Source organism: Tauraco erythrolophus, chromosome 6, assembly GCF_009769465.1.
Source record: "Tauraco erythrolophus isolate bTauEry1 chromosome 6, bTauEry1.pri, whole genome shotgun sequence".
Lineage (NCBI taxonomy): Eukaryota > Metazoa > Chordata > Aves > Musophagiformes > Musophagidae > Tauraco > Tauraco erythrolophus.
The window spans coordinates 30,502,284-30,528,852 of record NC_141470.1 but is presented as its reverse complement, the minus strand read 5'-3'; the positions used below and the strand labels follow the sequence as shown (position 1 = coordinate 30,528,852).

At 46.5% G+C, this 26,569-nt stretch overlaps 1 protein-coding gene across 1 annotated transcript in view; it reads right to left on the bottom strand.

Moving 5' to 3' along the window:
• TYRO3 (TYRO3 protein tyrosine kinase) overlaps positions 1 to 26,569 on the bottom strand; it is a 43,664-nt gene extending 17,095 nt beyond the window's left edge. Inside the window, exons 1-9 of the mRNA XM_086613650.1 lie at positions 26,482 to 26,569; positions 22,811 to 22,994; positions 20,405 to 20,505; positions 16,127 to 16,297; positions 13,284 to 13,370; positions 9,212 to 9,327; positions 6,131 to 6,308; positions 5,152 to 5,294; positions 3,699 to 3,843 (exon numbers count right to left, since the gene is read on the bottom strand). Coding sequence (XP_086469776.1) covers positions 3,699 to 3,843; positions 5,152 to 5,294; positions 6,131 to 6,308; positions 9,212 to 9,327; positions 13,284 to 13,370; positions 16,127 to 16,297; positions 20,405 to 20,505; positions 22,811 to 22,994; positions 26,482 to 26,569 — 1,213 coding nt within the window. The remainder of the gene's footprint in view (positions 1 to 3,698; positions 3,844 to 5,151; positions 5,295 to 6,130; positions 6,309 to 9,211; positions 9,328 to 13,283; positions 13,371 to 16,126; positions 16,298 to 20,404; positions 20,506 to 22,810; positions 22,995 to 26,481) is intronic.

Below are 26,569 nucleotides of genomic sequence, written 5' to 3'. Positions count from 1 at the left end.
TCTGAATAATTTGAGGGCTTTGATCCTACAGCGACTGTGTGCTCACACATAACCGTCAGTACTGACTTCATCACAGGAACCGAGTTGTCAAAAGGGCCTTTCTGAGTAATGTGCACATTAAAGCCTGCATTAGAGGAACTACTGCAACTAAGGCTACAGTTCTCTCCTGGTTACTCTGCCCCTATCCCCACCTCTTGCTTGCCTGGGAATCCCACTCTAGGTTTCCCCTGCCATCCCTCAGTGTGGAGGAATCAGAAGGGATCCACGTCCATGTGACTCCTCAAAAGACACGTGGAGTGGGAAGAACGCAGTGGCAGGTGGGTCAGCATCAGGGATTAGAGATTGCTGTCTTGTCCTGCCATAGTCGCTGGGAATGAAACCTCAGGAGACTGTGGGATTTTTGCATGATTGCACCTCACTGACTTCCAGGACAACTTCTTAACATCAATCACCAGCAACCTGGTGTAGTGGAGGGTGTCCCTGCCCATGGCATGGGGGTTGGAACTAGATGATCTTTGAGGTCCCTTCCAACCCAAACCATTCTATGATATTTTTATTTGGAACGTCTTCCCCTTAGTTGTTTTACAGTTTCCTTCACAAGCAGCATTCTTCTCTCCCTTTGGCCCATCTCCCCATATAACATCCTGCCCTTTTCCATAGCCTGACTCTCATTTCCCATTCACTGTGAAATACAAGCAGCAAGCAAACCAGCGCAGATGAGCCTAACTGCCCTTTATCACTAGGAATGCACTCCACACATGCATGTTCTTTGCTCTCAATGAACCCTTCCACGTGGTCCAGATTGCACGGTACAGCTTCTGTACCATCACAGAATCATAGAATGGTTTGGTTTGGAAGGGACCTTAAATATCATCTAGTTCCAAGCCCCCTGCCACAGGCAGGGACACCTTCCACTAGATCAGGTCGCTCAAAGCCTCATCCAACCTGGCCTTGAACACTCCCAGGGAAGAGGCAGCCACAGCTTCTCTGGGCAACCTGTGCCAGTGTCTCACCACCCTCAGAGTGAAGAATTTCTTCCTTAGATCTAATCTAAATCTACCCTCTTTCAGTTTAAAGTCATTGTCCCTATCACTACATGCCCTTGTAAAAAGTCCCTCTCCAGCTTTCTTGTGGGACCCCTTTAGGTACTGGAAGGCCTGGGGAATGGGCAGGCTGCAGGTTAGTTTGTCATATGTTGTTCTGCCACTCCTTTCTTAAAGGAAGATGACTCCTTATATTCTTCCCCTGCTCCAATGGATCCCCTCCTCACAGGACAGTCCACAGACTTCTCCAACGTGAGTCCTTCCCGCAGGATGCAATACTTACCCATCAGATTGCTCCAGCATGAGCTTCTTCCCCACAGAGTCACGGCTTCTTAGAGAGCTGCCACCTGCACCAGTATGGGGTTCTCCACAGGCTTCAGATGCCTCTCCACCTTGTCCTAAGTCTCCAGCTGCTTATGGAGACCATTCTCCACGATATCCTTCAGGCACAGGTATCTCTGCTCCAGCATGGGCTTCTCCATAGGCTGTGGGTGGATCTCTGCTCCACCATTAACATCCATGGGTGGCAGGGGCTGTCTCCACAGGCTGACTGCCGTCTCACCACGGGCTACAGGGGAATCCCAGCTCCGGCACACCTCCTCCCACACCATCTTCACTGAACTTGCTGTCTGAGTGGCTGTTTCTCTCACATTGCAGTCCTCTCTGCTGCAGCCATGCCGAACCTCGGCAGACCCGGTAGGACGAGCTCCGTCCAGCGGGCACCCCAGAAGTCAGGTGCTCTGGGAGCTCTCCAAGCTGTGCTGCTGCAGCCATCTCCAGTCGGTTAGCTGCAGCCCAGCATCGGCAGCCGCCCACCCAGGAGGCCAGAGGGCCAGACCCTGCCTCCTCCCTCTCTTCAGTGTAGGTCCAGCCTCCCTTTGGGCTCCTTTGTCCCCATCTTAAATATGGCATTCGCAGAGGCACTGATTGGCTCAGCCATGGCCTGAGGGGATGGGGGGTCCGATCTGCTCCAACCGGTTTTGGAGCCAGGAAGCTTTTCACAGCTACTTACAGGGGCCATTTCCATAGTCCCTCCCGTAAACCCAGCACATCTGGGTAACCAAATCTCCTGTTTCCTTCTGGAGAGGGCCCACGTTTTCCTTAAGTTCTCCTTTTGTCACTGATGTACTTACAGAAGATTTTCTTGTTGCCCTTGATGTCCCTGGCCAGATTTAATTCTAGGAGGGATTTAGGTTTCCTAACCTGATCCCTGGCTGCTCAGACAATTGCTCTGTATTCTTCCCAGGCTACCTGTCCCTCCTTCCACCCTTTGTAGGTTTCCCTTCTGTGCTTGAATTTGTCCAGGAGCTCCATGTTCATCCATGCAGGCCTCCTGGCGTTTTTGCTCGACTTCCTGTTTGCCAGGATGTATTGCTCCTGAGCTTGGAGGAGGTGATCCTTGAGTATTAACCAGCTTTCTTGGGTCTCTTCTTCCCTCCAGGCCTTTATCCCATGGTACTCTACTGAGTAGATCCCTGAAGAGGCTGAAGTCTGCTCTCCTGAAGTCCAGGGTAGTGAACTTGCTGTGCTCTCCCCTCACCACCCTAAGGCCCTAGAACTCCACCATTTCATGGTCATTGCAGCCAAGGCTGCCCTTGAGCTTCACACTCCTCACCAGCCCCTCCTTGTTGGTGAAAACAAGGTCCAGCAAAGCACCTCTCCTCGTTCGTTCCTCTATCACTTGGAGAAAGAAGTTATCATTAATGTATTCCAGGAACCTCCTGGACTGCTTATGCTCTGCTGTGTTTTCCCTCCAACAGGTATCAGGGTGGTTGAAGTCCCCCATGAGGTCCACAGCTCGTGAACATGAGGCTGCTTCTATCTGTCTATAAGGGGCCTCATCTTCTTGGTCTTCCTGGTTGGGTGACCTCTAGCAGACCCCCACTATAATGTCACCTGTCCCTACCCTCTCTTTTATTCTGACCCATAAGTCTCGGTCAGCTCCTTATCTATCCCAGGCAGAGCTCCATGCACTCCAGCTGGTCACTGATGTAGAGGGCGACACCTCCTCCTCGTCTCCCCTGCCTATCCTTCCTAAAGAGCCTGTATCCTTCCATTCTGACACCCTAGTAATAGGATTCATCCCACCACGTTTCTGTGATGCCAATAACATCATAGCCCTGCAGGCTCTTTTCACCTCCCTCTTCTACCAGCAGCTCAGCTTTTCCATGGAAGGCACTGAACTGGTTTAATATAAACACGTTCAGTAAAAACATTACAAAACCCCATGTGGCCATGGTTTAAATCAATCTCAACTGAAACAAGTCAGGAATGGCTTCAAATTAAATCAAAGAGGAGAACCTACGTTAGAGGAGTTTTCTCTTACATTTGCTATTGTAAATGTGTATGGCTTAAGCCTAAATGAAGGATTTCAAACCTTCATTTGCACCTTTTCTATTGTGTCCCCCCTTGCCCTGCTTTGCACTAAGCACAGCAAAAGCCTGTTAAAGAAGACACAGTAGTGGCCAGAAGCTTTTCTGTTTATACCAGCTCTTTAAATATTATTTAGTTTCTACTCTGCTTGATGAAGTATGCTGTTTTATAAAGCCATGTGGCTCAGTCAGCTGCAAGCACTGAAAGGAGAAGAGTCAGAGAAAAACGGCAGTCCCACCAGTTCTTTTTCCCCAAGGTGAAGGGAAGGCAGTGGACACTCACCCATGACTTCTTGGGCTTCAAGCAGGAAGAGGTCACTCCAGGGCCCACATCCTGCAGAGTTCAGCACACACACCCTGATGATCAAGTCTTTGAGAGGATTCCACATTGAGAGATTAGCTTTTGTGTCCTGTACGATCATCTCCCCCTGAGAGCAAATGGCAACAAACCGTAAACTGTCTTAAAGGGAATCTAGTCTAAAACTTCACCTTTAAAAAACCCCAAAACATTACTGTGTACTTCATTGGTGCTATAACAAGGGTTGAGAGTTGTGGCTCCTGGCTCCTAGTCTCAGTTTTGCCACTAACTTAGGCTGTCATCTTGGGTTTCTCTTCTCAAAAATTGCTAATAGTTTCACAGGGCATAAGGAAGATAATGAGGTTTAATGATTTCCTCCTTTGAGGTCCTTCCATGAAAGTTGCCATAGAAATAGGGCTTTTTCTGCTATTAAAAGATACGTCTCCTTCTTGTGGTTTAAACACAATGATGTGCTAACATACTGCAAAGCATCTGACAGTTTTAATTCAAGGGAGGAGTGAGCCTGTCTCAACTTGTTGACCAAATCTTAAATGGCTTCTGAATTTCATGGCAAATTTTCACTCAGGATGGCAAGGCCAAGATATTTTCAGTAATTTTGTGGATCTGCTTCATACACACCATTTGCAGTAAACCCATCAAGATTTGGCTGCCACCACTGACACAATGTAAATTTAATGGGAACTCAAAATACTGTCATTCAAAGTCAATGACACTGACCTAGTACGAAATAGGTCATGCAAAAACCGACAGCTGTCTATTATTACAGGCTTCTTCATCATTAATAAGCACTGGCTAAATACATATTAAGAAATGAGAAACCATAAGAAACACTGTGAACTTCAAAGGCAGATAGATATCTGGGAAAGGTCAATGCTGAAGAACAAATGAAAGGCTTTCTACCCTGACAGGGTCCTTTCAACTCCCTACCTATTGTAAATGAACTAAAAGAATCTGCAACCTTCTTATTCCAATTTACAGTAAAACTCATTCACTTGTTAAATACACCTTTGCTGATAGGATTTGGAAAGCTAAGTCCCAGTCACAGAGGAGTGAAAGCCCAGATCCTGCACTGTCTGAGCTGCCTTTGGGACAGCACTATAAAGAGGCACAGACAAACTGAATTCTCTCTGTGTTGTTCTTGTTGTACAAGGAATGGCAGAGAACTGGTCTGTCTGCAGATGAACATTCCAGTGAAGGAATTCTGAGTATGCCAGGAAGGGAGAAATAGGCCTAAATTTTGAGGCCAAATACTGAGGAGTTGTTGCAAATCAGAATAGATCCATTTACAGAAAAGCAATGCCAGCAATCTAGTCCCCTGGTATGGATAAAGGATGAGAGACCCTAACACCTAGAAAACTTAATATGAACATTCTGTAACTCTGTGCCAAATGGCTCAGCTCCCCTCTCAATCTGTTACCTGAGTTACATTATCCTGAATCCACTCCAGCCTATATCCCAGGATGTTTTCTTTCAGCACATCTGGAGCCACACCTTCCCACTCCAAAATCAGACCAGGATCTCTTTGGATAACATGGATATTTTGTGGAGTGCTGCTTGGAGCTGAAACCAGAAGACAGTACAAAATCACTCTGTGCAGGAAAATAAGGCACTACTCACACTGAAAATGGCTCAAGAGACAGTTTCATCCTCTTTCCTGAGATCAGCCAGAAGAGAGAGTGTGAGGGGAGAGAAGAACTTCTGCAAGCCACCAGCACTATGTTTGCTTCAAGTGGAGAAGATAAAGTTGGTCAGCCTCTCTCATTTCTTATTGAGACCCCAAGAACCTCTGTCATGGTGTAGGTCCAGCTGGCAACTAAGCACCACTCACTCCTTCCCTCCTGGTGGGATGGGGAGAAGAAAATACAACAAAAGGCTCAAGGGTCAAGACAAGGACAGGGAGGAATCACTCACCAACTATGGTCACGGGCAAAACAGACTCGACTTGGGGAAAAATGAATGTAATTCATTACCAATCACATCAGAGTAGGATAATGAGGAATAAAACTAAGCCTTAGAAACACCTTCCCCCCACCTCTCCCTTCTTCCCAGGCTCAGCTTTCCTCTCGATTTCTCTACCTCCTCCCCACCAAGCGGTGTAGGGGGAAAGGGAATGGGGGTTGCAGTCAGTTCATCACACGTTGTTTCTGCTGCTCCCTCCTCCTCAGAGGGAGGACTCCTTACACTCCTCCCTGGCTCCAGAGCAGGGTCCCTCCCACGGTAGACAGTCCTCCATTATTTTATGTTAGGTGTCAGGAGATCCTTAGAGTGGACAAACAATCTGACAGTATAACATTTCCTGCATTTCAGAATTAGCAAGGAAGAATTCAATGAAGGTCATCATTGTCTCTTTTTCAGATTCAGAACTGCTTTCCTGTTCTTGTCTGCTATTTGCTTACCAAGCTCTAGGGTCTGGAAATAAACCCTGTCGGTGAAAGGGGAGCTGCCCATCTCATTGCTGCACTGCACACGAACACTGTAGTTGGTGGAATGCTTCAGGCCTTGCACGTCGTAGGCAAAAGGCGGCACCGGGCTGACTTCAGTGGAGACCTCCTGGCCGTCTGGTGACTCAGCTACCTGTGCCAAGAATGAACGGAGAAGACTTACCATAAGCCATATGACTAACAGGTCCATAGGGATAAGAATCTACTTCATGGTTAGTTTAGGAACGTGCAAAAATAGATATGGTGCCAGTGATGTTTAAAATACTGAAAAGGGAGTTGTAACACTAAGAATCCTGAACCATGCCTTTATCTGTTTTAAGTAACATCACTCTCCTAACTCAGGCAGTACAACAATTCTCCACCAGCTGAAAATTTGGTTCCATATTTTAAAACATTTCCTTACCTATGTTACAAATTCTACAGTTGTTTATTATTTCCTTTAAAGAAAACTAAATGTGCTTGTTGCTTTGAGTGCTAGAGGCTGGCTCCTGAGGCTTGTCTAAATTTGAGCAATGAAAATCAGTAGATCAGCTTCCCTGTTGCCTAGTGTCACCTTTTTCTCAACTCCTTTTTCAGAAGTTTCTATATTTTCAGTTTTGTAGTGGATTAAAGACGTGGTAGACACTGGTAACTTGGTTCAACTAAACTGTTTCAAATTAAACTGAAAAGAAACTTTTATCACTCCTGCAACCCTTCTTTTTTTCAAATCTGAACTTTTAAGCAACGTGAATGTTAATTTAAATCTGGTATCACTGTGTGCTTTTAATGCACAGACAGGTTCCGCGTTCCCGCTTTTGTACTGACAATAGCAGAAATTACTGGATAGCTCCCAGGCTCAGCCTGTCTTTCTTCTCAAGTGCATTTGAAATAGCAGAGCTGGGAGTAAAAGCAAGATGTACTGACAAAAGCGAAACACTCATGTGGACTTTATATTCTTTATATAGCCATCCTTCTCCTTTTCTCCCTGACTTCTGCTCATTCTCACACACACTTTTGGCCAACTGATTTATTTGTCTAATAAAAAGGAAGAATCTCAAGTTTCCTTAATAGAAAAGCATACTGTTGTCATTATCGGTGTCATCTAAAGAAGGGAAAAAACAAGCAGACTGTTGTGTAAAACCCCGTCAGTTTGATGATGTGTTTCTGTTCAACAGTCTGAAGAGTTGCTGCTTTTACATCTGTCCCCTCTATGGCCTGGAACATGGCTTGTGTTAACAGTCAGTGAACATGGCGATTTCCTACCCTGTCCCCAGAAGCAATCTACCAATCTGACCATGGTGCTCTTGGGGCACTCGCTGCAATTCTGAAGTGCCAGAAAACCACAGCCAAGTTTCAATCCTCCTTCTCTTTCTGGGAGGCTCTGAGCAAAGTGCAATCCTGGGAAGCCAGGAGCGTGTGCATTTTCACATGGAAATGTGGGTCAATGTCTCTCACAAAATCTCTCAATGTGGGAGACGAGGAAGTACAGCTTTCTGTCAGTGGAGGGTTATCGCCAAGTTACCCTGCTCCCACGTCCAAACGCAGGAACTTCATCCTCTCCAAATAGAACAGAAAAGGCTTAGAAAAGGGGTGAGAGAATGCTGAGAGGACAGAAACTGAGCTGCTCTGATTCAGCTTCTTTTCCACATGTCCCATCCCCCCCACTCCTGCCCCTGCCAAAAGTCTGAGGGGGAACTCAAAAACCCAGGGTGATTAGCATTGCAGCATGCAAGCCAGAGAGAATAGTCTGTTCCAACTGGAGATAACTCGCCTTGTAAAACAGAGGAAGAAAACCATTTTTGACTGCGAACAAGAACAGAAGCAGAAACAAAACCCAGAGACTGGAGCCAGCTATATTCAGGCATTCATTCTGCCAGTGAGTAAAAACAAGATGGTAATATCTTTTACTTATGAGAGGGAATAAATATCAGGGCATGAAATCTCTGTTTTCCTCTCCAAATAAAAAGAGGACTGCAAGTAAATTAGGCTGCTTCCAGTATACCTTGTGTTTATAATCCTCCTCTACATAGTTGGCAACACTCCATAGAAATTCCACTCCAGCTCACATTGCTGCCGTAATCAGGTAGGTAAAGCATAGGGGCCCAATATTCACACCTGGCAAATAAATCCATGGGGAATGTGCCTAGCTGTGTTTGCATGGCCTGCTTCAGGAATCACCATTTCTTTTTGACGCTCAGTTACCAGCTGTTTGATCTGATTTTATATTTAAGGGTACAATGCTAGAAACTAACTCTGCCTGAAGTTGGCCACATACCATTGTTCCCAGGAACCTAAAAAAGCAGTCCAATTTTTCAGAGATGTTGAGTACTCAGCACCCAGAATAGCTAAAGGATATTATAACCCTTGATTTCCTGGGCAGAATTGGTCTTTGACAATGGAAAACCAACCAAGATTTAGAGGTAGGGCTTAAAATTACTCTGAAACATGCAAATAGGCCTGACTTTGTATCAAAAAGCCCAATCTGTCTTCTGCCTCCATCATTCCCACTTCTCCTGTACTACATCCTACTCTTTGCAAGCTTCTCATCCCTTGGGCTCATTGGTATGTCCGGATCCCAGCATTTCCTCTGGCATCAAAAAGCACAGGGCTGAGCTGACATGGGAGTGACAGGCCACTGCACTGGAACAAGTTACCGTGGGCCAGCTGCTCCACGATAGCATGACACGCGAGCACACTGCAGCTGTTCAAGGGCACTTCCCATAGAGTGATACGTGCTTCATATGTGCTGCAGTGTAATACTCTGCATGGAGTAGCTGCCATGGAGCAACTGATGTGAAGGCCTGCTGGGAGGGAGAATGCGGCCAGTCTCAAATTCTCAACTGACACTTCATGCTCAAAACTTCACTCCCTGCTCTTTAGCACCTATATATGCCTTGAGTTGCATCTTGTTAAGTTTCCATGTTTTAAAACTGTGGAATGAGAATTCAAAAATGGCTACAAAGCAGTGAAAAGAGCAGAAGATGGCTCAAGCAACGTCATGGCTCAGCGGGGTCCCATTCTTCATGCAAGGCAGAGGACAATCCAGAGGGGCCATACCTGAAGAGTGCAAGAATGGAGGGGTGCACGGCCATCAAATCCTGGCACCCAGACCACACTGGCATTGCTGCTGGTGACTTGGCTTACAGTTACATTGAGAGGCTGGAGAGGCATGGCTATAAAGGAAACAAAGAGACCTTTCAGTATACACAGGACTGAGCAGGTATTCACATGGAAATGGTAGAAGCTTTGCAATGAAATCACTAACAGAAATGGTACAATATCACATCTTTAGAGAGTGTCCCTGACCGCTGTGAATGAAACTATTATTTTAACATTGAACAAGCTATCAGCATCCATGCTTTAACAGTCCAGCATACTTGCCTGATGCATACAGGCAGCAGTTGATTTCTTTGATAGCAATGCCAAGGTGTGATGTTTACACCTTTGCTACTCAGCCCTCTTCCCTGCCCCCTCCATTGCAACGAATGACCCAGCCCCGTGCACACAATTGCCTGTGGACCTACATTGTGAACCAAATCAGGGCTTTGATATCCCTCTCCTGGTTCTCAGCCCAGCCTCCGAAACCACCTCTGCCAGCGCTAGTCGAAGTACTACTGTAGTGATCCCACTACCCTGCAGCCTCCAGGTGCCCAGCACAAACTCTTCCTAAAACACCCCGGGATGGAGCCTGGACTGAAAACGGTGCCTCCTTCAGGCTTGGGATGAACAAACTCAGAAAGTGCTCTATGTTACAGAAGGGCAATTCAAGGCAAAGGCAGTGCCTGTTACATGGCTCATACCACACTACAAATTAAGGGCACAGACAGGAACAAAATCAGGATTCTCAGACCGGCCATTTAATCAGATGTTTGTGCTTCCTACCACCAACAGAGCTGCACCAGAGCGCTGCCCCTCTGCTCTTGTTCTGACCAAACACCTCCATCACTGTAGGGGCCTCTTGGATGTTGTAGCATTAACCTGAGCTCTTTGGCTTCCTTTTAGGATCCTCAGTGCTCCCCTTTGTCTTCTCTTTTCTTCCCACTGTAACTCCACATAATTACTTCCTATTCATCCCAATACACCCCCACCATCTCTTTTTCACTCCTGAGCCTGTTTTTATTTAAGCACCTCCCTCCTGAAAAAATTACCAGCTTCATGCCCCATCCCTGGAAGCGTTCAAGGCCAGGTTAGATGAGGCTTTGGGCAATCTGGTGTAGTGGAGGATTTCTCTGCCCATGGCAGGGGGGTTGGAACTAGATGATCTTTAAGGTCCCTTCCAACCCTAACCATTCTATGATTCTATGATTCATGAATACTAACCTCTCCTCTGACCTTTTACTCGTTTTAAAAACCCCATCTCACAGAAGAAATGCTTAGACCAAAGCCCCCTCCCAGGTCTCCACAGAGGCCAGAGAGGAGAGGATGGCGCAGGGAATAGATGGTGCTGCAGATTAATCCTATAAAGCCTTTGTTGTCTGATTAACTAGTTACCAGGACTCAGGGTATGGGGCTGCCATCTAGATAATAACAGTGTGTGCAGGAGGGAGGTGGGGCAGCAGAGCACAGGCCTGGGATGGAAGATGGGCAATGAATTTTTTGTCTTTCAGTGAAAGGTCTTTGAGTTAACTTAAGACTTTTCTGTGTCTTGGTTTCTTTCCCTTTTGACATTGGATATTCAGGTTTCTAAGCTCTTTGGAGGAAAAAGCTTGCTTTCACTAAAACATTGCCCTTAACTCAAGTCTTCTATAAACACACCCGTAACTTTCGGGTTTAAAATTACATTTACATGTAATTTTCAACACTGGATAGCAGGCCCAAAGGCATCCTTTAGGGCTATACCACCAGTGAGAGTAAATAATCAACTGCTAACACATCCACTCTGTAATGGAGACAGCTATTGAAGAGAGTCGTCTTGCTAGCACCTTTCCCTAACTCTGCAATTTGCAGAAGGGAAAGATGCATTTCCCCATCATGCGTTGGGAAAAAAGTCTCGGTGGCTGCTTCCTGTCGTGCTCTGAAATATAGGATATGACCCTAAAAGTCTTAGCTGCACACATGAAGGAGAGCAAACCCAGTCTGAAAACCGGACCTTGACTGTTAACATAATGAGAGTTAACTTCCTCAGTGCTTGTAGAGTGGCTGGAACAATGGGGCTTTGTACTCGGCTGGGGACTGTGGGGTACAATAACGGTAATTTTCTGCTTGGAGTACACCCAACACATTGTGGGCACTACAGAGAATAGATAATGAACAACAACAGCAGCAAATAGGAAGAAATGTTAAGTTTGTAAATGTCCTAGCAAAAATATTTGCCTCTGCAAACACAGAAGAGACAAATTGTTTAATAAATGGTAGAAAGACTTGAGAGTCCTCATTAGCAGATGGATCTGTGTAAGAGAGGAAGGCCCTGATCATGCATGTACAGACAACTACTCCCAGGAGTAATTTAATTGAAGTCTACATATTCATAGGATCGAGGACTAAATAAACATTATCTGGGCCTGCTCCTGTTGCTGCTGATGTCCTTGCTAGGAGCTTTGCTTTAATTTTAACAGAGGCTGTACGAGATCTTCAAAACTTTTGCTCTTCAGAAGAGCCTCATCACTTCCCTAAGTTTACAGCTACTCTTTTAGACATATCTTTGAGGTATTACAGTTAGAACTTTTACTACTATAGCCCTGAATTTGCTATTTAAAATCTGGTTTTTATCTCTAGGACATGCCACATACTGGTGCAACATTTGCCGAATCAGCTAAACTTGCTCTTCCTCAGCTCTAAAAAATGTGTGTATGCGCATGCACAAGTGTGTGACAGTGGTACATCCCTCCCAAATAGGTTGTATGGATTCATTAGCTGATGATCGACCCCTGTGGAGTGCTTTTGGCTAAACGTGATTGCCGGGAAACGCGAGAATACTGAGGCCTTTACCCCATGATCTTATTAACGGTTAAAAAAAAAATAAATCTGTGTTAACATTAAAAAAAAGAAAAAAGCTTCTTTATACTAAATGTTATTTCAAAATACAGCTGGATGAGATTTCTTTTTTAAAGCATAATAGCTTTGTGAACTAAATTCCATCTCAGGATAAAAGTATCCATAGAAGATATATTCCACAATAACTAATTCCCCAGCGTAGACAAGCCTTTAAGGCAACAACTCCAAATGCTTTTAAATTAAGTTATAAATCTTACTACTCCAGCATACTGCATTTTTGGCATAGCAGTAACCACAATGTCCTAAGGAAAAATACACTGTAAGAGCGGTAGATCTACAGTTGGATTTTAAGCTATCCTTTAATGAATATTAGCTAATACAACTCTGAGTTGTGATACAGACATAAATGCTTGCTCTTACTCATGCTGAGCAATAAGCTACCACTTGGAACAAAAGATTTTTGTGACATGCCTTTTTTGGAACTGATAATGTCATTTAATGTGCATTAAAGCATGTCTAAAAATTCGAATGCAGAAGCATCTCAACATGAAGAGGAGGGGAAGAGCTGATTGCTCCGATTATCCCTGTTTCAGTCACCTGGAGGAACAGAGGAACATGACATCAACTTAGGGACTTCCAAATGGCAACTGGTCATGCAAAGGCTAAGAATTAGTTGTCTTGAACGAGTTTTTAAAAAGCAAAGAATTAAAAAAATTAAAATCCATAAAAACAGTGTGGATGAGCGGACTTTACCAGCCACTGGTGATCGCCTTCCTTGTCTTTTTTCAGCATCAAATGTGAAGCCAATAGAAGCAAGCAGAGGTAAATGCCTCTTTAGCTCTAACAAGATCCATCTATCTCCAAGAAGGAAAGATTTCCCCAGCTACGGATTTGTATCCAGCTTCATCTCTCACAAACAATTTGACTGCTCTGACTCTCCTTTTCAAAACCTGTTATTTGACATCACATTTCCACTCCTGAATCAGATGTGGTTTATTTTCAACAGCCTGGGATACAGCCCTGCATAGCAAGCAGCAACTGCTGTTAGAGCACAAAGTATTGTTTCGGCTGCTGAGAGCTCCAACCAGTGCTGGTTGCTGGCAGCTTTGAGACAGCCCTTTGCATGAAGGAGCCCTACTTTCCCTCCCCAGAGAGAAAACCCGAGTCCCTTGCCCACTCTCTTGCACTCTCTCACCTTTAATTTGAACAGTGGCTGTCCGAGATGAAGACAATCCCTTTACGTTGTGAGCTTCGCAGGAGAAAACTGTGCTTTGATTAATACCTAGAGATCAGCCAAGAAAAGGAAAGGAAACACAAACAGCTATATAATCCAGCTTCAACCTTCAGCAGAATTTCAATTATGTGTGCAATCCAGCTCAAGCTCAAGCAGGCAATTGGAGGGCTGAGATGGATGCCAATCAAAGGCATGTGAATGTCAATGTAATTAACGTGCTAAACACATTTTTAATGGAGGGAGTATGGCAATGTAGAAGAGCTTCCAAGGGCACTTCAGAAAGCATTGAAAAAGAAAGATGAATCTGGCAGAACAGCAGCTCATAGTGCTCAGTTAGAAGATGTCCATTTCTCACTTTCTAGTGACCGTCTTTGAGCAAAGGATCGTGCTGAACTGTGTGCTTATACAACACTCAATGCTCTGGACCTCAGCCTGTCACCTGAGCAACAACCATCTTCTAACCAGGCTATAAGCCCAGGCAAATTTCCAAACAGACGCTGCAGATTTCGAGCTAAAGCTGACCTGTCCCTCACCTTGCATCAGACTTGTGAAGACGTGCAAAGGAAGTGGAAGTAAAATGCTACTGCATCAGCACAGAGCTGCTCCAGGGGTGGCACAATGCAAGTGAGGATTATGCCCACTTTCTTCTGTGACCCATCTCATGGGGCCTGAACATGGCATCATACTGATGTCCAGATGCTCCAAGATGCATACAGGTATGGCTGATTAATCAGAATTGAGACAGATTTGCAAAGCTGCCTGGACAAGTGTGTCCAGCATATGTTTTCACACAACTTGGCCTTCGGTTGCCTTATAGGGCTCTATCTGAGAAAAGTCAAGGATTGGCACACTATGGGCATACAGTTTAGGAGGAAAAAAGACTTCAGAGCTGCATGGAGCAGCTTGCACTGTGTCTGTCTTTGCCCTTTGATTCACCTCCCAAGCCTGAGATTAACAATATTGAAAAGATGGTGTAGTGGAAGAGAGGAGGGACTGCTATAAAATGAAAGAGCAAAGCATTTTAGCTTCTTCCACTCACCCTAGTGAAGCAGAGGAAAATGCTGCCAGCAGGCTGAAGGCCAGGCAGAAGAGCAGAGCAGTACCTGACGTGGTAGACATGTCCCAAAAACAGAACCAAACACAGCCCTGCCCTGAGGAAAACACAAAACACACCACAAACCAAGACCTCCTTACTCTCTAGTACTGTTGCCAGCACTGCTTTCCAAACACAACAAACCTTTTACCAAACCAACTGCTACCAAACCTTCTAAATGTTTGCTTTCTAGCCAGTACTTTATCATCATTTTCCTAAGAATTTGATACTTTCTTTAGCTAGCAATGCTTGTTTTCTTACCAGCTGTCTTTTTTGACATGCTTTGGCAATCTGACTGTGTCCTGCTACATTATTTTCACTGCAAAGACAAGATCTGCCCAAGGGACATGCCAAAGAACACTGAAAGGGGCAAAGAAAGGTGTTGGTGACAAATACATATAATAGCAATTCATTTCAAGAATCACTAGGAGCAGCTGTCCTTCTTCAGGCCCTTATGCAACTGGCCCACAACAACAGAAGTTTTGTGAGACACCGAGGGATGAGTTCAGTGGAGGAAGGGAGACTTATTTTTTTACTGTCTTTCCCCTCTCGACTATCAATCTCTTCAGTTTCCATTTCAACAGGCAGATTATATCATAAGGGAGCAGTTTTCATTTCCAACTTGGAACAGCACTGAGTGGCTACGTAAGAGAGGGAGTAGATGATAAAACCACTGCAAATCACAAATCAGGTTTTTATTTACATATAAATTAGGTTCTAAGGGAAGGCGTAACAGGATTGGATAGCTCAAAGGATGACCAAAGACGTACAGAAAGAAACTCCCCCTGGGTGTAACCGTATTAACACCAATGAAGAGGCCCCAGAGATGACTGAGTCGTAAAACCTTCTCCTTCTAACTAGCTAGTTCAACTTTGGCTCAGGGCTGCCGAGAGTACTAAAAGAGCAGCAAAGAGAAGAAGTAACACAAAGCCGTTGGACAACTAACTAGAACAAAGTTATCTTTAGGAGGTAACTACAAGAATAGCTGTGGTCAGGTCTTGGTAGGGATACATCGCCCCTTCCCAGAAAGTGTGCGGGAGCGAGGCCTCAACACCTACTACTAACTCCTGTGTTCTTCAGCTGATGCTACTGGGGAAGGCAGTCTTACCACCATGCACCTAGTGCCTGAGCTGGAGCAAAACTTGGTCTCTAAGGATAACAACTAGCCCACTTCAGCACCAATACAACCACTCTAAAAGTGTCAAACAATTGGATGAGGTGGCCAGGTTTTAATGATAAGAGCATCCAGCAAGCCTGCAAGAACAGCGATGGAGGGGAAGAGACGAGAAAGCAGTGCGTGACATGGCTACGCAAAGAAGGAGGAGGTGGCATCTGTTACATGTGAGTGCTTGGAGATTTCCAAGCCAAATGTCTCTAACAGAGTCAATACAGCCATGAACACTCTCCATGAGGTGGAACAAAAGAGGCATTCAAGGCATCATCTGTCCAGTAGTATCTTTACCACAGTGCCAGCCCCATCCAAGCTCTGAAGAGCCTATGCGCCTCAAGACAGCAGAATATACACAGAGCAACGATCACCCCTCAAAATAATCTGGCTTTGTATGTGATCACGATTTCTCAGCCCTCAATGTACAGTGAAAGACCATTCTCACACTAATGTGGCTACCCCATGTCACTAGGCATGATCAGAAGAGAGCTCTCATTCTCTTCTGATGCTCAAAGTGATCCCCTGCATTGGCAGCAGCCTTACCTGACACATTTAAGATGGAGGGGGAGATGTCTGGAAGCCCCACTCTAGAGTCTCCCATCCACCAGACAATTGTCACTGGTTCAGGGGGACCAACAGCAGCACAGGCCATATGAAATGGGGCATTAGGGGACACGGACACATCCTCAGGTTCCACAGTAAAGTAGGGCACACCTAGAAAAGCAACAGACAAGTGATAACAACTGGAGAGACTCCTTCTGTCTCTTGTTTATTTCCACTAATACCAGTGCCCAACACTGGACACTCACCTGCCCTGCTTCTCTGCCTAATCTGACTCTCTCCAATGCCTTCACAAGAACCAAGGGTCAGATATGCTGGATCACCTCAGGGCATGAACGTCTACATACTCCCACTAGAAGTCAGAAAGAAAAGAGTGCTTGCTTCCCAAAATGGCTTTGAATGAGTTTCCTTCAAGACTCCACTATGAAGTAGCTTTCAGTGGCAGTATTTGCTCAATTTTTCAACTGGAGAGACTGGAGTTTAAACAGGCAACAGTCGATAACTTTAGTGGTGGCAGACATCACTTTAAAAGATACCTAATCCAGCTGCAGATACTTCTTGCTATGCATTAAAAACTGAAGCCTGTGAATGTGTTGAACTGGTGGCTGTAACAAATCCACGAATGAAAAAAGAATCCCCCAGGTGATAGACTGGGATCTTTTACAATGCTCTCTCCACAGCTTAATTGTCTGGAGCCATCTTCCAGCATGCTCCGACACCACAAGAACCAGGCTGCCTTGGAGTTAGGGGTAATTTGTTTCAGAGCTGAAGGCTATCCATGGACACAACTCTCTTGATAACTATCTGTTCTCCACTGTGGAAAGACTCCTGCTCGGTACAACAGGCCTTAGATCAGATTCACAAGGAGCAAAATGCAGCTGCAATGCTAACTACCTCAGGTCATCTCTACATGGCAACAGCTGAGCGTAACTCAACACATCAAGAGATGCGGTTCCTCTTATGGGCAATGCCAAAACTTTTGTTGTTTCAGCACTCCAAACCAGTAACACAAAATTCTCCAGCCATCAGCACGGGTGCTGACCCTGCAGGACAGCTGGCGTGCGCTTCTGGTGGCTGGTGGAAGAGCTGAAGGTCCAGAGAAATGCTGAGTTCCCTTATACACTCAAAACTTTGGATGTCGAGCACAGCCACTACTGACTGCGTCTACATCAAAATTAGGCAGTGTCAGCTGGAAAAAATGTGTTCTGGAAACTGCTAATCTGCCAGCTCACAGAAACAGAGGAACCAACAACACTGTGCATTTACATGCTTAAATTACACTATCTGTCCCTGGCCAAAGATGACGGGCCCGAGCGGTGTTGGCACATGCTGAGCACCTCCAACAGCAGGCCATTAATGTAGGTGCCTAAATAGGGATTTAGAAGCCTAAGGCTTGGCATTTCCCCTACGCTCCAGCTGAAAGTGATGTCCTCACACTTTCACTGACCGTCCAGTTGCTGTTTGTGTCTTTCAGGTGGCAGTTTCTTTGTGCCTTCCTTGCCTCCTTGCCACTCCCTTTAGAGTGGCAAGTAAATGAACGAACTAAAACATGTCTAAAAATAGGTCACTTTAGGAATGATGGTGCCTATCTGTACAAAGGCTAATGCTCAGGACAGGTATATACAATATCACGATTTACTGCTGGTGTTTGCTCACATGTTTTATTTTTTTATTGCAGTCATACATAAACAATACAAGTGAATAAACTTTCCAGATACCAGCTGCGGACACCTTCACCTGCTTTGCCCTCCTTCTCCAAGGAAGATTAGAAGGGAAAATACCATCGTCCCTTCTCCCTGTCAGCAGGATCCCTGCCTCCCGTCCCTTTGCCATGGCACCGAAGGTAACCTTTCGGGAGCATCCTGCCCAGCTCAACAGGTTTTCTCACTGTGGGAGCAGCTAACCAGATCAGACAAGATCACAATTAAAAACTCTCATGGTTCAGGGAGTGCAGCTGACTCATCCAGCTCAGGAACTTGCACTGCCCCCATACGTATGTTACACCTGGATACTTCACTGTCTGGGACACATTTAGCCTCCCAGTTCCTTGTACAAGAAACAAGTGCTGGCACCCCCCTTTCACAGATGCACCATGGAGGCACTGAGCAGCCAACAGCCAGGAAATCAGTGTCAAAGCAAGGAAATGAGCCTCTCTCAACCTATGGGGCCGATTTTCTTTTCTACAGCTCAGCTTTTAGACAGTGTTAATTTAGGGGCACGCGTCCATCCAGGTGTGGCTGGGGCTCTGACTGTAGCCACAACAGGGGCTAGCAGCCCCAGGAACAGCTGCACAGTCAGAGGTGTAATTTCAGGAGGAAAGTTCTGTAAGAAACATAATCCGTATTTTTCAGGTGGTCACACTCCGCAGTGTGCCTCTTAGATTACCTCTCTGGGCATCAAACACTATCATGTTCTCGGTAAGGCCAGAGTCTAGTTTCTAACCAGAAAACAGTTTCAAAATAATTTTGGTTTTGTAAATTCTGAGGAGTGTTTCATAAGATCAAACATTTTAGCTGTCTTGCAAAGACAGTTCAAATACCATTACTACAAATTCTGCCTGATACAGACCGTCTAAGTGGATCTCAAGGCAGATATTAGACAGCACAGAAACCCGTTCGAGCTCCCGTTAAGCTAGATCACCAGCACTCCAGTCATTTTGTGTGGCACACTGAAGGGTGTCACCACCTACTGAAGGCTGCAAATGACCACAGTAAAGATTCTCTCTCAGTCAAAGAGGACAACGGTTGTTATAAATACAGCAACCACTTCTAGACAAAACTGGTACACCCAGAGAAGAAATACATACAGCGATAACAGGGACAGGGGGGCTGATATGCTTTTGCATTCCTTGGTGTTTTCCATGCTAACAGCTGACACATTTTTAAAAATCCACCCCTTATCCCTTCTTGTTATTTTTTAATTATTTCCACTAACTCCCATTTCACATGATTATATGCTCAGTTCAAGTTTAAGTAGCTTCTGTTGTATTTGCTTTTCTCACAAAGTTGACTAGTTGCATTTTTTTAGCTTACATTTCCACTGTAAGCTTTGCCCTTCATTCTCAACACTCCTCCTTACCTAGATGCAGCTGTTTTTGTGACTTTGATATTCCTTGCCTGTGCTATCCAGGAGGGCTCCTTCGTTTTTCAGATGGCTTAGCACATTGAGCTACCCAATCACTCCTAATGCACCTACCATGCAAATGCAGCCACCTCTGGAGTGGGCCACAGTAATTGGAATAGAAACAGAAACTCTGCACAAGAGAGAATGTTTTAAGCTATAAACAACATTCTCCAGTTGAAACTGAACCTGATAATTTAGATGCACAAAAGCCTGAGATTTATGGAAGGCGGCAGGAGAGCGTTCCTCTTCCCTTGACAACTGCTATGAATGTTTCCATGGCTCATAGTGAGTGAGATCTTTGCTGTAAAACACCCAGACCACACCACCTCCCTTGACACCCTCCCCACTCCCCCTTTCTAAGGGGAGCTGTTGATTCAGCTCTGGCCCAAAATGTTACCAATTACATTCAAAAAGCCACTTCTTGCTGCAAACGCACTGTTCCTGTCAACTTCCTCATCGAACATTAAGCCATCCCACGACTAGTAGCTTCTGAAGATCTAACACAATCATGGCTCAAGGAAAATGAAACTAGAGACAGTAAGAGGCCACCAATCCACACTGCCTTGGGTGACTTTCAGGCAACCATGCAGAAGTTATTCTTTATCAGACAAGACTGGGCAAAACAGTGCCACATGGAACAGTCACATCTATGAAGCACTGATGTACAGCACTTCTCCTGAAACTCAGAATCGAGCTAAAACTGTACCTTGCCCTCAAAGACCTGTTTGGCTGATACATAGAACCAGACTGTGACCCCGCTTTGAGAAGTAGGGTGGACCAGACAATCCCCATAGATCCCTTTCGACCTGAACCATCCCATCATTCTATGAACTGTTTGGAAACGAAAGCAACAACTGACTGAGGGGCTGGAAAGAAATGTATGTACATGAAAGGATCTGTCACTTGTTTCCTAATGTGCCAAAATAAAACCAGAAGGTAATAAACTGACAGCTCCTCTCCTTAAAGCTACTCTCCTGCTATTTCATACTCCTGCTCTGTAGTGATCTCACTGCAGTGAGCAGCAATGGTTCAGAGCCAAGAAGTCTGTCACTGGAGCAATCTGCTCTCACCACTTCTACCCAGAGCATATTGGTGGGTCAGCCCTGAAAGGAAACCAGCACTACTACTACTCCTTACCTTCCACTATGAGCCACACTTGCTGTGATTCTTCCTTCTTCCCCCCGTTCTCAACCTGGCACCAGTACTTCCCAGAATCTGTCCGCTCGACGGATTTCAAGCTGAAAAAAGTCAAAAGCCATATCGATATTTTACGTGGATAAAGCATGTTTTTGCCCCAAAGGACCCCTCCAGTGTTTGGCATGGACAACACCCACTGAGACGCAGCCAGCTCTGGGGAGGAGGGCAACAGCTAGCCAGCACAAAGCGCGTGGCAAACCAGCGAAGATGGGAGACTCCTCGCTGATGTGGGTGGAGGCAATCCTCAGCAGAGCAGACAGCCTTCCTCAGAAACATCATCACAGAAAACCCATCATTTGCCTACTTGGAGGACAGGAAGGGCTTGGTCATCTTGATTCTGAATCGTGACTCTAGCTAGCCTTCAAGAGTGACAGCTTGGCCTTCAATGTCTGAGCTACCAGAAAACTCCAAATCACAAACCTCTAACGAGCCCGACTGTTTTGCCTTAGTCAGGTGACAGGACTGGTGACAGCCTCATACAGAAACAGATGGGTCAGAAAAGGCCCCCCCTCACCTCAGCTGCACTCTGTGTTATGCTTATCCCAAGAGCACCTCACACTGCCGAAGTCCTTGGGCCTCTCGATCTGTGATTCCAAGGGGTATGCTTGCATACTCCAGCTCAGGACCTCACCCTACAAACGCTACTGTGTCCTCCCTTGCTCAGCAACAGCTCCCCTTCAGAGAAGATGCATTTAAGCAGAGGGAGGCAGCCATGGGACTGAGCAGCATTCAAGTCATAGGCCTCTAGTTCAGGGGAGAAATTCTGTTCCTTGCTCCACCACAGGGAATCTGCCAGTATCCTCACTGCTGTTAGCAACGTGAGGCTAGCATGGTGAGCAAGAGCAGAATTTGGTTCCAAAGCGACAAGGACTCAGCTACCAAAGGCACCCACGTGACTCTGGGCACCCGTCAACATACAAACGTTAATTAGCTCCCCGCGGGATGTGCAGCCATGCGTCTGCTGCCATGCAGGGATCCTCAGCAGATTTGATGCCCACCTTTCTAATGCCAGCAGTCCACCTTGGGAAAGGGGAAGAACATCTCAGGAAGGAAGACAGAAAAGGGAGAGTATTGGCTAAAATGCACAAAATGGACCCGCTACAGCCTGATTTTCAGAGCTGTACCTTCAAACGGCATCAGCTGTCCTGCCCATCCAGCCGCACATTCTGAAACACAGCGATCGTAGCAGAGAGTCCAAGTGAGTGGTAGAAATGATCACTTTAGGAGAAGAAAGGAGAAAGGAGAAAAAGATACGGGCACATCTAGATTTAGCACCCTATACTTAGTCCTGGTGCTGCAGAAAGTTCTCAGTGGAGGAAAACGAGACGAGAAAGGAGATCAGACTGCGATAACGCGAGGGGCAAAGAGAGTTATCTAGGGGAACTGGGGAGAAGTAAATGGCACAGTTTCAAGACAAATCATTTCCACAACATAATGTTATGCAACAGTTTTACTGCGAACAGACTTTTTTCCTATCAAAATGTTTATTACAGACAAGCTTTAGCACAGACACTTTTAGATGCTGGAACTGGAGACTCTGTGCAACGTCAATCCAAGAAACCTAACAGGAGATGAAGCCGGAGCTCAGGGAAGAGTGATTCTCAGTCAGTCAACAGTTTTGAGCCATCAAGGTGATGGCATGCTCACTTTTACGAGCTCTTTATGCATAGAAAAAGCCAGAGTAGAACCTTGGGTCTTGCTTAAGTCTGTACTTCCAGAACCAGCTGACACCCTCCTTCTGCTGAAACAAATGCAGAGAGCTGCTTTGCAGAAGAGAGTTTTTGTGCCTCTGAGAGGGGCGGGACTGATACCATGTAGTCTAAACGTATCAGGAAAGTCTCTGCAAAATGACTCAGGGATGGTTCTGGCGACAAACGCTCCGTCCCAAAGAAAGGAAGGGGATGTAGTCCTGGGAGTCTCATTTCAATTAACAACTCTCACCCTTTAGGCAGAATGACAGCTCAAGGGAGAGAGTAAGAGAACGGAATGAGTATGAGAGAAAAAATCTATTTACATAAGTCAGACCTTCGTCTTCCTGCTGCACGGCAGAACAAGACGAACAAACAAGGCAAGAACATCCTTTCACCTTGAAGTCACGTCTCAAGCATCAAGTATTAGCAAAGCACCTGTCACCACCGTAGTCAGGAAACCAACATGGTTCTAGTGCCTAAAATCTCAGCCCTCAGTGGCTTCAATTCTGCTCTCAGTTATGCCCTTGCCATGTGCTGAATCGCAGACCTAAGGACCCTGCCCTGCCAAGGGCACTGCAGTTGCATAGATATAGCTGACAGCAGAAAACTCTGCGATAGTTTCCGCGATATTCTTCCTTCTCTGCATCTGTTGTACCTGAGGAAGCCGATCCAGTGTTCTTCATCTACTGGAATGTACACCTGGTCTACGCTTTGCACCACTGCTCCGTCCTTGATCCACAACATCTCGGGATCTTCCATTCCCTCAAGGCTGCAATTTAGTTTGACGGGTTGACCCTGGGACACCTTTAATTTGATTGGAGATCCTGTAAATTTCATACCTAAAAAAAAAAAATACTACTCCGCCCCACCCCCAGAAGAAGGGGGGTTGGAGTACAGCAAATTACTCCAGGTTGGTGGTCTGGAATTACATACCCTACCAGCACACACTGCAGAGGGGTCTGTTAGTCTCGGCACTGCTCTACTACGTCTGCTAAGCGACAGTCAAAGGCAAGCACTGAAAGCACTATTGCTGGAGAAAGTAGTGGCTCAGTCCATACACGGGGCTTTTTCCAACTCATGTAACAGCAGGGTAAGCTTCCCCAGAGCAGTGCCTAGGCAGAGCCAGACAGAAACGGTGGGAGTTTCGTCGTTTCAGTGATCCAGCAGTGCTAAGCACATTCGCTCGACATGGTACCACACCTCCCTCTTTTCCCCAGGCTTGAATTTCAGCTACGGTGTTCCTGTGCTGCTAAGAATCATTGTGCTTGCTCCATTGTATGCATTTGTAAAGAGCTGGGATACGAGAAAGAATCAATTATGTCTCGTTATTCAGCGTACACTGTTCCTCTGCATTACAGAAAGCTTCTCTGCAATTTGCAAAACCCGTGAAAGCACAGCCTATTCCACAGCACACCTCACCGAGGAGCAGAACTGTTTACAGAACAGATATTTCTGTCATGTGATGTGGGCGTGTGCTCAAACGAGCCTCCCTGATCCTTCAGTCCAGCCAAAGGACCACATTATACTCAGACCTATATAGCTGTGACCCCAAAGCAGCAGGGCCAGAATTGGTGGAGCTGCTCAGGTTTACATTGACACAGAAGCGATCAGAATTTGGCCCGAAGCACTGTTACATGTGTGGGTGGATGGGGAGTGTTTCCCTCAAGCAGAAGCGAATATATGGAATGTGTTACCATGAGAAAGCACGGAAGCCAACTATATAAGCGCATTTAAGAAAGAAAGGCATATAAGGAGGAACCAGAGGATCAAAGGAGACTGTGGGAAAGCAAGAAGGTGGGAAATAAATGTAAAACTAGTTTTGTTAGGGAGAGTGGCCATTTCCTATGCAGTGGCACAGGACTGACAGACCAGAACAGGTCTAGCCTAGTTCAATATTATGCCCTGGCAGTGGCCTCCACATCCTTCAGAAACAAATGGCTCTATCACTCCGCTGCTCTTGCACAGCCATGTACCACAATACGTTACAACTTCACCCAGTTCACCGTCTGGTCAACTTCTCACAGGATGCCTCATTAGTCCTCAGAGCCAGACGGAAAAATGCCAGTTGTGAAACCCAGAGCACTGCGAAGTAAGCAGCCCTGTTGCTCTCGAACTCTGTTACAGCCTGACCGGTGATTAAATGCGAAGATTTCTTATGTACCACTTCCGTTCTTGCCAACACGCCACCCTCCCGCAGCCAGGAGGGCACCACCTCACAAAGCAGAGCAACAGCTGAGGGACTCACAGCATGGCTGTAACAGCTGGAAGAAAGGGGAACCAGCACTGCGGGACCAGCCGGCACTCTGCCACCGGCAGCCAGTACCTGGCACAGCACAAGTGGTCTGGGAGCAACCCCAGAACACAGGCAAAATGACTTTATTCCTTTCCTTAATGAGATCCTCCAGCCTGTTAATAGCTGGTTTCCCACGCTCAGTCTTTTGCCTTTCTATCTGCTGTTATTAATTTAGCAAATTCACAGAGAGCATTGGAAAACTGGTACGATGATCATTTTAGTTTAGTTGCTACAGCTTGTTTGCTGGGCTAAGGATTTAATCACCTTGGGTGAGGATGATCTCGCCTCACATTACTTAACTCATCTGTAACACAAATTACATGTCCCAGCGCATGGCAGAAAGCATCCTCCCTTTCACCACTCACAATATTGGAATAAAACATGAAAGCTTCATAGCAGCTCCCTCTGCGTTACAGAAAAACGATGTAGCCAGGCTGCTGAACGCACGCACAAATTGACAGACACTTTCATTACAGGTGCCTTCATGGACAAGCAAACGACTCGACTTTCCTCGGACTGCCCTGCTGAAAGTTAGCCACAAATTAAACAAAGAAGTGCTGTTAGAGATCCTTTAGGGTTTTCAGTTCCCATACACATTAATATACAGTACAAGTATATGCCTGAGTTGTAATTCTCCACATCGCGCAAGTATAATCCCCCTGTCAAGATCAACTGAAATGAAGAAATACAGATGAGGGATTTAAAAAAAATTAATAGTTTTTTAACAAGAATCCAGTTCAGCTGCAGGATCTCTTCCTGCAGGTATCAGGAAGAAGCACATATGAGGCCAATACAGATTTTAATTTCCACCTATTCCTACTTCTACTCTCCCACTCATGAGTTCTCATCTGATAACATTCTTGCCAGCGCAAGAAATAATCTCATCCAAATAGGTTCCTCCAAGCCTACCTGTAAGAGCTGCAGGAACTTAAATGGATAGCTAGGAAATAAAATTACATTAAATTTCTTATCAATCAGTTGTCTGACAGAACTGACAGCAAACAAACATACTAGTTGTCAAAATACGTTACATATTTGTTTGTTGTTCTGTGGTTTGTTTGTTGGTTTTTTTTTTTTTTTTTTTTAAACTTGCCACCTCTGCATATTTTGATTCCTAGGAACAGATTTGTTAAGTTATTTTGGGAGTGGAGAGAGAGGAAGATGTCCACCCATGCACGCCAAGGGAAAGGTTTTTCGCTCCTCAGACTCCTTAGGACCCTGCTCTAGCGATCCAACCTGTCCCACAGCCTCTCCAGCTCCGTGCCACCTCACGCACATTGCTCCACATGCAGCACAGGAGCCCAAACTCCCGGGGAAGCCGGCGGGAGGTTCGCCTGGGCGCCGAGAGTCTCTCACACGCTGCCTCTCGCTGCCGACTCGGGGGCTAAACTTCGGAAAACGAGTTCGGGAAGGAAAAAAAACAACAAAAGCCACTCAGGAATGCGTTAGCGCCCAGCTTTCCTCGGCGGCGATCCGCGCTAGGCAAATACCAGAGCAATGCCTGCGCAAACAACGAGGAGGATTATTCGAGCTGCGACTTACTACGCTGCACTTGGAGGCAGGCGGGCGAGGCTCGCAGCACCCCGCACAGCGCGGGCTCCTGTCGGGCACCGCCGGCTCCCGAGCGCCACGTAGCTGGCCCAGCCGCTGGACCCGCGGAGGCAGCGGAGCCTCCCGTGCCCGGCCGTGAAGTGGAGAGGCCCAAAACGGGCCGGCCCTGGCCCCATCTGTGGCTGCCCGAGGCCCTGCGGCCGCCGCACCGGGCGGACCCCACACCCCGGCGCCGCGCCAGGCCACCCCTGCCCGGCGACCGGTCCCCGGGCACCCAGCCGCTGTCGGAGGGGCCGCCCCGCGCTCGGCGGTCGCCCTCAGCGGGCTGCCGACACCTGTAGAGGCGGCGCGGCGGGGGCTGCCCGCGAGGGACCCGTCCGGCGGCGGGCGGAGGGCACAGCCCCGCCGCCCCCGGCCCTCAGCCGCGGCCACCGGCAACGGCCGCCCTCCCCGCCCGCCGGCGGGCTGTCCGTCCCTCTCACCTGCCACGGCGGCGTCGTCCCGGAGCGCCGCAGCCCACAGTCCCAGCAAGAGGAGCCGCGGGATCGCCATGCTCCGCTTCAGCTCCAT